Below are 10,961 nucleotides of genomic sequence, written 5' to 3'. Positions count from 1 at the left end.
TTAGAAATTTTATGAAGTTTCTGTAGATATCAAGTTTGACTAGATTTGAAAGTTTGAATTTGAATTTTTATGTATTTGCTCAAATCACTAGATTGCCTATAATTTGAGCTAGGAGTATTTTTTTCAGATGGTTCTTTTTGTTACTGGTTCTTTGTGACTTTGTTTATCAGTAGTAATTAATTGGAGAATTTTATAATTATTTAAAATTAGGTTTTTATGAAAACAGTCATGTTTTAGTGTTTTATAGGTTTTATGCCATTTCCTTTAATTTTAATTGCTTTAAATTGTTTTCTTTATTTTTTGACATATTCTTTTAGTTTCTGTTAAGTTATTAGTAGATATTTTATTTGTAGTATTTTTTTGTATTTTATTTCTTTTATCCTTCATTTTCTTTCCCATCGTTCTTTCCCTCCATTTTCTCCCGCTATTTTCTTTGCCGCCGTTCTCTCTTATCATTTTCTTTCCCGTCATTTTATTTGCCGTCATTCTCTCCCTCCATTTTCTCACGCCATTTTATTTCCTGCCATTCTCTCTCGCCATTTTCTTTCCCGCTATTTTCTTTCCCGCCATTCTCTCCCGCCATCTTATTTCTCGCCATCTTCTTTCTCGCCATCTTCACTTCTCAACTTATAAAATGAGCATCATGTTGTCCACGACCGTAGATAACATCGTCTGACACGGTCTGTGTCTCCTGCGTCGGTTCTGCTGGTAGAGTGTGAAACACTGTCTGAGAGAAGTCATAAGTGTTTGCAGCTTCGTCATCATCATCGGAGAGTGTTTCACGCCTATGACTTCTCTCACACAGTGTTTCACACTCCACATGAAGGCATCATAGTCATCCTCCGTCGATGCAGCACTCCTTAGTGTGGCCGGAGAGAATGACGGGAAAGAAAATGGCGGGAGAAAATGGCGGCAAAGAAAATGGAGGGAAAAAGATTGCGGAAAAGTATTTTTTTTTCATGTATAAAACGGCAATGGTTGTACAGGATTTATAAGGAACTTTTAAACATAAACTCCTATGAAGCTCAAAACAAGTTTTCTAATAGGATAAAAGAAATAAAATATAAAAAAATACTACAAATAAAATAGCTACTGATAACTAAACAGAAACAAAAAGAATATGTCAAAAAAACTAAAACAGTAGAGCCGGTGTTGGCTAAAGAGGGACTCTTTGGCCAACTGTTGGCCGAAAAGTCCCTCTTCGGTCAATGGTAGGCCAAAAAGTCCCTCTTCGACCAATGGTAGGCCAAAAAGTCCCTCTTCGGCCAACAGAGGGCCGACAGGGTGATACTTTTGATTTTTCTACATTAAGATGTATAGTTTCTGAATTTTCTATAAAAATCATCATAGTTTCAAAAGAAAAATCTTTGCCGAGTGTAGTTCTCGGCTCAAGGTAATCGGCCCCTACCCTTCTGTAAATGTCACTTCGCCAAGAGCCGTCTAACAGGGACTCTGGCAAACCCTTTGCCAAGCCCTAGGTGGCGCACTTGACGGGCCATATAGAGACAGCGGCAGCCTGCACGTGGCAGGCCACTTTGCCGAGAGCCTCTTCCATAGATACTCAGTGAATTCGGAAGCCCCGGGGCACGACACATGGTGCCCAAAGTATGCCGAGATGTCATCTTCGCTGAGTATTTACGGCGGGCATACTCAGCAAAGATGGATGCAAGAGTAGATGACACGTGGAGATCGATGTTTGCCGAGATTGTCGGCATTGTACTCGGCAAAACGTGTGTCTTATGGGTGACTAACGTCTGGCACGACAACTTCACTGACATTCTTTCTGCAGCACACGGCAAAGGCCGGCACAGTCTGCGGAGTACACACTCTGTATCTAGGCAAAAATTTCAAGTTCTTGACATTTACCGAGTTCCGTCCTCGGCAAAGATCTGTCCAGTAAAATCTCAGGTTGTGATGTTTGTCGAGATCCGCCCTATCCAACTCAGCAAAGAGTCCACAGAGATACCAGGTGGCGCCATGTGGCACCTTTGCCGAGTGCTACACTCGATAAAAATGTTTAGCCGAGTATTGCACTTTGCAAAGCCTCTGTTAGGGGCTTTTTTTTTAATTAGCACTACAATAAACATTGCCACATTATAGCCAATCACCATTGCACAACATACATAACAAACTATGGTCTCAAATACACAAACACAATGTCTCAAGCACATAAACACAATGTTCTCAAGCACACAATATTCTCAAGCATACCAAGTTCAGAAAAGCACAATTGCATGCATAGGAAAGCACAAAGTTCATCAACATAACCAGGAGTTCACACGGTTTTAGTGTTCGAAGCGGGAACATCGAGAGTAGTCATTTGGCTTGCTTTCCCAACTCCAGGTGCAACTATCGGCACATTGTTTGACCCAATTGACGGAATAACCCATAAGTATGTAACATCCCAATTTTAAATTTTGATGTCTTATTGTTCATTCATATGCGTATCATATTTTCTTTGCATTTTTGGATTCTATTTTTGCAATATTCAAATAGTTTTTCCACTCAAGAAAAATATTAAGAGACAAGATAACATGACTTCTTTAAAATAAAAGAGTTGGAAAAAATATATTATAATACTATTTGGAAATTTTAAAGTTAATTGAGAAATATTTTAATACTCAAAATAACTATTTTGGAAAAACAATATTTTTGAAAAAATGCATTTATGACAGAACAAAAAGTTCACAGGGGTGCATATGAGCCCAGGTATTTATGTGAACTTTTCTGCAAATTTTAGAATTTTATTCGTATTTATTTTAGCCCTAAACTCTCTGTGGTATAAAATAAAGAAAAACCTATCTTTTGGAGCTAAACCGCGCTCTGAGCAACATGTGTTCTGCTATTCTCAAAGACTTTGGGAAAGTGTCAGGGTTGCGCATCAATTTGCTCAAGTATGTTGTGCTACCTATTAAGTGCAACTGTGCAAGAGTGTGCACCTTGACATGTTGCAGGAGGGCCTGTGGTGCCCCATCAGAGCCTTTCCCTGCCGCTACCTAGGTTTATCCCTTTGCCTTGGAAAACCCTCTTCTGCATAGTTTCAGTAAATTGTCGATGGGATTGCTTGAAAGGTTCCCACTTGGAAGGCAGCCTGTATGGACAACTCAGGTCGGCTAGTTCTAGTTAAGTTTGTTCTTTGTGGGGTGCCAATTATTCTCTGATGGCTACGGATGTGCCCCCCGGGAAGGCGGGAACTTTCGCTAGTATCACACGGATTTGCATGAGCTTCTTCTGGGTAGGAATGGCTTGGGCCAATGGCCGGAGCTGCGCTGTCGCTTGGGAGGTAGTTTGCATGCACAAGTGGTCTGGCGGTCTTAGGCTACCGAACTTGAGATGGTGGAACATCGCGCTGCAGGTGAGGCAGCTTTGGTTGAAGCGTGTTGATGGGGCGAGGCCTTGGAAGGAATTTGACATAAAAGTGCCACCGGAATCCCTTGCAATTTACAGATCTGCAGTGTTAGTTCACGTGGGGAACATCGGATCTGCCTTCTTCTGGGAGTATCAAACCGACAGTGCGTGGTCTCAGGATGTTGGGTCTGGCATGAACGCCAACGAGCTAGTGCAGTACCTTGCCCTTTGGAAATGTGTTTCGGTCATTACCTTGCTGCTGGAGGTGGAAGATGAAGCTAGCTAGATGGGCCCGGGAGCCACCTGGAATATTCTATGTGAAATCGGCTTACAATAACAGGTATGTTGGACTAGAGAAAGATCTAGTAGGATGGTCGTATTGAATTGTCGTGTCTAGTACGACAAGATTTGCCTCACAAGGAGCGATGTCACACCCTATCCCTATGAGCACCTCGTCATCGACTGAAATGTCTCCTCCCATTGGATGTGCATCGCCGGAAATCCTGAAATAAATCCAGGATTAAATGCGAACACCAGTATTTGAACCCTGATGGGCTGGGGATACCACAGTCCCTCTAACCATCCAACCATAAATTAATTCGCGAAAATAATAACACTCTACGGAGTAAAGGCGCATTACCAGGATCAAGACCCTGATGGTTTCTGGATATGGTTTGGTACATCATTTTTTCTCAAAATTCTGCAGCATCCTTTTTCCCTCAATTTCCTTCTTCAGAGTTCAGCATAAATTCTTCAGATCTCGTGCTGCCTGCACGAGATTTACAATTAAATAAAAGAAAATAAAGAAGTCCACGGGCCATCCAAAAACTGGGCCTGGGCTGCTCGCCCGTTCTCTCTCTAGACGTCCCCAAATCCCTCCCCTTCGCTACCACTCTCACAGTGTCACTGCTGCACAAGTCAAGTCAAACTTCAAATCCCCTTCCCTCCCACTGCCGCGAGCCTCGCCAACCGCCGGCCATGGAGGACGCGGCTGCTGCGGCGGCGGCGGTCACCCCCGAAATGCAAGTTAGGAAGAGGCCCAGACCCGTCCGAGCCGACGGCCGGCAGGATCCGCCGCCGTCGGGGGGCCTCGACCTCATCAGCCGCCTCCCCGACGCGGTGCTCGGCACCGTCATCTCTCTCCTCCCCACCAAGGACGGCGCGCGCACGCAGGCCCTCTCCCGCCGCTGGCGGCCCCTCTGGCGCTCCGCCGACGCGCCGCTCAACCTCGCGGCGGCCCCCGACCTCGCGGGCGACGACGACTCGCGCGCCGCGCTCGTCTCCAGGATCCTCTCCGGCCACTCCGGCCCGGCCCGCCGCCTCTCGCTCCGGCTAGCCCTCTCCCGCCGCGGCCCGGGCGAGGCCGACGGCTGGTTCCGCTCGGCATCGCTCGCCGGCCTCCAGGACCTCGAGGTCACCAACCTGGAGTGGGGGAGCCACTACCCGCTGCCGCCGCACCCGCTGGTACGCTTCGCGCCTACCCTATCTGTGCTCAGGCTCGGCGGCTGCCGGTTCCCCGGCCCGTCCGCGGCGCCGCCGCCGAGCTTTCCGCGCCTCAAGCAGATCATGCTGTTCGATGTACGCATCTCAGAGGACACTCTGCAGAGCGTCATCTCCAGCTGCGCTGTTCTCCAAAGCGTCTCGCTGCACAACATGAGCTTCGGTCGCCTGTGCATCAGCTCGCCGACGCTCAGGAGCATCAGCGTCGAAGGTGTCTTCGCCTTCCGGGAGCTGGTCATTGTCGACGCCCCTTGCCTTGAGAGGCTGCTGCCGATTTATCCAGACGATGGGCCGGCGACCATACGGGTCATCCGGGCTCCTAAGCTGGAGGTGCTTGGTTTCTTGTCTCAAGGCATATCCAGGCTCCACCTTGGAACCACAGTCTTTCAGGTACTAGCAAGGATAGTAGCACATTCAGATTTCTTTATATGCAGCCTATTGTATTATTCTTATACTACTTATTACACACATTTGGTTTCTTTTTCTCCAGAAAATGGTTGCTGTCACCATGACAGTCAAAATGCGCGCACTGAAGATTTTGGTTCTTGAATGTGCTCCTAATCTGGATTTTGTTATTGACTTCCTCAAGTGCTTCCCCTGCTTGGAGAAGCTCTATGTCATTGTGAGTGTTGCTATCTGTTGCTACAAATGTCAAAACATCAGCAGTTCAGACTTATGATACAGTGAAGTACAGTAGTACGTACTGTAGGTGCTAATTTGTTATCAATTGCTTAATATCATTTTTTTTCTATCCCCAGTTCAGTGAAGGAAAGGATATGAATATTGCGCCGAAGTATGATCAGCTTGATCCAATTGAATGCCTTGAACTCCATCTAAAAGAAGTGGTGTTGAAGAATTACTGTGGTGGTCATAGGCTATATATGGACTTTGTCAAGTTCTTTCTTTTGAATGCGAAAGTGCTAAGGAAAATGGAAATCGGAGCCCGTTACAGCTACAAGTCCAACTGCAACATCGACGACTGGATGTGTTATCTACGTAGGCAGCTACAAGTGGAGAATAGAGCTTCCAAAGATGCAAGCGTTGAAGTAAAAGTTAATAAATTCAATCGCCACGTACGTACTCACGATTTGTCAGTGGACGATCCTTTTGACTGATCCTTGTGTGGATCCTCCAAGTGTGTTTGATTGTGCCCTTGCTTGTATGTCTAGTGTTGTCACGTCCTTGTGATGTTCTCTAAAATGGTCTGCTAACTTCATAAATGGAACACTTTGTTATCCACTCTGGGTCAAATCAGGATCCAGGATCCAGGAGGTGGTGCCTCAGCCAAGGATTAAAATCGGAACTTGCAAAGGTACAAGACGCTTGAATTTTACTACTAGTATTTCTGTGTTATGGTTAGTTTGTACTTGTTGTTTATCCTGTCGTTTATGAACAGATTCTGAGAGAATTTGTTCGCTTGCGCTGCTGCTAGCTAACACTCTGCCTGGCTACAACAAGTGCTCTTGTAGTTGAATGTCGTTACAGAGGACATGTTCATACTGTAGCATGTTCAGTCCCAGTGCAGAGCCGCATTGACTGTTCATACGTAGTACTCCCTCCAGTCCTTTTTACTCTGCATATAAGAGTTGTCTGAAGTCAAACTTCACAAAGTTTGACCATATTTATAAGAAAAAATATAAGCATCTACCATGCTAAAGTTATATAATATGAAACTTTAAGTCATGACGCATCTATTGGTATTGATTTCACATTGTGAATGTTGATATTCTTTTAAAGTTGGTCAAAGTTTATGAGGCTTGACTTCAGATAAATCTTATATGCGAACTAAAAAGGACCGGAGGGAGTACCATTTTCCCAGTGCTGCAATCAGAATGGTACGATGTGGCGTGTTGAGCAACTAACGCACCGCCAAGGGAGCAATCTGCCGTATCAACTGAAAGAAGATTGACCATTTAAAAATGTAGTCAATGGGGTGGTTTGACTACCTCGATAGCAAGTTTGTTAGTACGGCAATTCCAAAACGCCCAAGCTAACACCACAAACATCCGCCATACAATACTACGGTATATGGTTCAAAAGCTTGAACCGTATGGTGAATACTTGGCCACCTAAATCTTGTTCAGAGTACAAGAATATGCATGCAGTCAACCAACATTTGTGTCTGATTTTGACGGGCCGTCTTACCAGAAGATCGATATAAGCAATAAGCTCAAGCACGTTAGTTAGGCTTTGAGCATCGCGTATTCCAGAAAACAAAAAGGGCTTTGAGCATCGCCTCCGATCAATCACCTTGACCGAATAACCCAGAGACGTTAACTAAAAGGAATATGTAAGATAATCTTTTATTTAAAAAAAAGTGTTTATCCTCGCCCGCCTGCTTTGCATCCATTTTCAAAAGATCTGGTGCTCTGACCTGTGTTCATGTCATTTGATATGGCCTTCGAATGCTGCCTGTTGAATTAAGCATCAATTCAGTCTCATCACTACTACGAGAGTACAAGATTACCCCTTTGAAACTGACAAGTTGTCCGTGAGCCAAATGGAGTGAATTTCTTTTGTTCATTTTTTTAGTTCCACTTTTATGCATGGTTATTCTTCTCTTCCTATCGCCGCATAATGCTAAAATCATCCCTTACCAATATGCGAAGAGATTTTGAACCACAAATCCGAGCAAGATTCGTAAGGAAGTCAGATTTAAGCTCGGGCGTGCTGCCCCATAAATAATCAAAAGAAGACATCACTTCTTGATTGAAAATGAAACCTTTTTTGAGAAAGTACCCGTATTCTTTTTTTTGCATCGAAAAGTACCCGTATTCATAAACCAGACATACACCATACAAACACGAGTACAAATGATGTACGCCATACATCAACCACAGATACAACCCAACAGATGTCCAACCAAATCGGACAGAACACCCTGAAAATAACAGAAATCATGCACAAGTCCCTGATCTCTTGTTCATTTTCCCTCCTCCAGCCAGGACGAACCCACACCTCTCGGAGCAAGGCGAAGCCGGCGGACCAAAGACCATGGGCATCAGGAGCACCATCGCCATAGCTTGGCATTGTGAGGCGCATAAAGATGATGTCATGACGGACGGGAACCAGGCACTAGTAGAAAAGGGGGCAAAGGTTCAGGCCGGGTCAGCCCATTAGTCCCGGTTCAGTCCAGAACCGGGACCCATGGGGGCATTGGTCCCGGTTCGTGAGCCCAGGGGGCCGGCCGGGCCACGTGGGCCATTGGTCCCGGTTCGTCTGGACATTTTGGTCCCGGTTGGTGGGACGAACCGGGACCAATGGGTGCTATCACGGAGTCTCAACATTGCCACCTTATGACGCAATGGCAGAACTTCAAAGTCAAGGCGGCTGTCGGCTCTGTTCGACCTCCTGAACCCGGCGCAACTTTTCACTGTCGTCCGATTCCAGAAGGATATGCTAGGGTGATGGTGGACGAAATAACGGAGGGATTTGAGGACCTCCAGCTTGACCACCCTACCGATGAAGAGGAGACTATGCTGGGTTCTGCTCAGAAGACTCCATGCTTATGGCGGAAGGAGCTCATCAACCTTCCGAACTAGACGCCTCCGCCTCCTCCTCCTTCTCCGGCGAGTCAGGGCACTCCGCCTCCTCCACCGCCAACTCCTCCGGCGAGTGACGATCAGGGCACTCGGCCTCCTTCTCTGGCGCGTGGTGACACTCCGCCTCCTTCTCCGCCTGCGCCGGCACGCCCGAGCAGCCAGCCTCCTCCTTCTCCGCCTCGTCAGCAAGGGCGGAAGAGACCCGCCGCCGCTCCGGCTGCTCCGGCACGTCATACTCCATCTCCTTTGCCTCGTAAGCAAGGAAAGAAGACAGCCGCAGCCGTTCCATCTGCTCTGCCGGCGTCTAGCAGTACACCCAGAGGCGGGAGGCAATACAGATTCGGTCCTTCTCTGAAGACTCTAGAGAAGTTACCATACGAGATGACCCCGGAGGAGAACGCGAAGATCGCGCGAAACGAAGTGACGAACTTCTTTCAAGGGGTGAAAGCAAAGAAACATCCACCTCCGGAGGTAGATCCGGTGAAAGCGAAGCGCACTCTCGCTGCCCTGACAAAACCACCAAAGTCTCCGCCAAAAGGCAACTATGAGAGCATTATTAGAAAGACATTTGTCGAAGCGGAGCGGTCGGAAAGTACTGTCAGTGATCAAAGGATAAAAGAACGACGAGCTGGGAAAAAAAATTGCCCAACTCGGCGAACAAGCGAACCAATCGTGCCCCCCGCTCAAGGTGTCTAGCGACATCGTCACTAATGATCCGAGGATGGTGCCCGGTTATATAGCAATCTTGGAGATTACCTGCCCGACGAGGTACATTATGATATCTTGGAGGGGGTACACAGATACGAGTACGGGAAGCCTCTCGTCAAAGATGAAAGATCTCTAACAACGATGATGCGAAGATTGCATGATTGATACATGAAAACCTGCAGAGAGTCTGGGGGGAGGAATACTTTGACGCTGAGAGTTAGAAAGGAGCATGACCTCATTGGAATTGAACTGTTGAATGTTCCATTTGAGGAGTTCTTCCAGTTTTTCAATCAAAGGGCCCTCGATAAAACAACGGTCACTTGCTACTGTCTGTAAGTACTACTACTTCTGTCATTAAGTCTCTCTATATAGGTCAGCTCTTTCATTGCATTTATTTATAATTATCCTCACTATATTATGCAGATTGAAGATCGCCGAATTGAAAAAAAGACAAGTCGGTGATATTGGGTTCATTAACACAAATCTTATAGATGCAACTAAGGTTGAATATCATGCCGAAGATACCGAGGCCAACTTGCTACAATCGTTGGTAATAAATAAAAACAAAGATATAATACTCTTTCCTTACAACTTCAAGTGAGTGTTACTGTCTTGTGCATATTCGGTTTCCCTTATATATTAGTCCAGGTTATAGTAATGTAATTGATGAGTTATGCATGCGTGCGCAGTTTCAACTATATTCTCCTAGAGATTAAGCTTGAGCAGGGACTAGTAACCGTCTTAGACTCGAGACGAAAAGATCCCCAGGAGTATGCGGACATGACTCAAATGCTCGAGAAGTAAGTTAAATCGATCATTATCCACCATATCAGCAACTTTATTCATTTCATGATATCAAGTAATTGTTTTCTTTGTCTGGCGGGGTTTGGAGAAAATTCACTAAAAAAGCTCCGGGACTGCCGAAGAAGCTGCAATTTAGACACCCGAAAGTAAGTACTATAGTAGCATGTTCCGCGCTTCTCCTAGTGATTCAAGCGCTAGTTTCATAAATACCATTTGGCATGCTTGCTTATCAGTTTGATTGACCTCTATTTCTTGTAAAGTGGTTGTGGCAGGATCAAGGGAATGATTTATGTGGATACTACGTTTGCGAGTCCATCCGCCACACGACCTGTGAACGGGGGTACTCTGACGAACAATATGAAGTGCGTAAGCAATAATATTCACAATTTTATTTTAGTACCATCATTTGTGTTGAGTTTCATTTATTCATATATATATATATATATATGTATGTATTGATCCCCTTCTTCAAATTAGATCTTTCGGATGCGGGATGAACTCCTACCACCAGATCGTATGCGAGCAATTCAAGAGGAATTGGTGGCATTCTTCCTTGACAACGTGATCGCTGAAGACGGAGAATACTATGTGGATCCTGTGTTCATATATAATTAGAAGATTATATTGTAAGAGATAATTATTGTATATATGTAGCCGGTAGTGTCGGATAGATATACGAGAATTTGTTGGTCGACAAATCTCTCGGAGAAGGAGAGGTGGTCAATATCACTTTTCTCTGTATGCATATGTTCATGACGATCTTCTGTTTCCTTCGTTTGCTTACTAGCTAGCTAGCGTGTCTAGTCCTCTCTATACGTATATAGTATGTAGCGTCGACCTAGCACGGGCATAAGAGAGGACACTTCTCTCTATTAATTAGCTAGCTAACACAATATATGGAACACCTAAATTAACCCCCCAAAACCCCCAACCCCCCCCTTCGAAAAAAAACAAAAACCCTAGCCCCTGTAATGCTGACGCGTGGACGCCTATTGGTCTCGGTTGGTGCCATCAACTGGGATCAAAGGCCCTCCTGCCTGGGCTCGCCGCACCGGCCAC

At 45.6% G+C, this 10,961-nt stretch overlaps 1 protein-coding gene across 1 annotated transcript; it reads left to right on the top strand.

Annotated features, from left to right (window-relative positions):
* The first annotated feature begins 4,260 nt into the window (after positions 1 to 4,260).
* LOC119349097 (F-box/LRR-repeat protein At1g06630-like) lies at positions 4,261 to 6,124 on the top strand. The gene is made up of 3 exons (XM_037617114.1): positions 4,261 to 5,238; positions 5,339 to 5,470; positions 5,607 to 6,124. Exons 1-3 carry the CDS (start codon positions 4,327 to 4,329, stop codon positions 5,961 to 5,963), a joined length of 1,401 nt encoding a protein of 466 aa, XP_037473011.1. The 5' UTR covers positions 4,261 to 4,326; the 3' UTR covers positions 5,964 to 6,124.
* Positions 6,125 to 10,961: the final 4,837 nt, after the last annotated feature.

The sequence above is a fragment of the Triticum dicoccoides genome, chromosome 1A, assembly GCF_002162155.2.
Source record: "Triticum dicoccoides isolate Atlit2015 ecotype Zavitan chromosome 1A, WEW_v2.0, whole genome shotgun sequence".
NCBI lineage: Eukaryota > Viridiplantae > Streptophyta > Magnoliopsida > Poales > Poaceae > Triticum > Triticum dicoccoides.
This window is presented reverse-complemented; position numbering and strand designations above follow the sequence as displayed.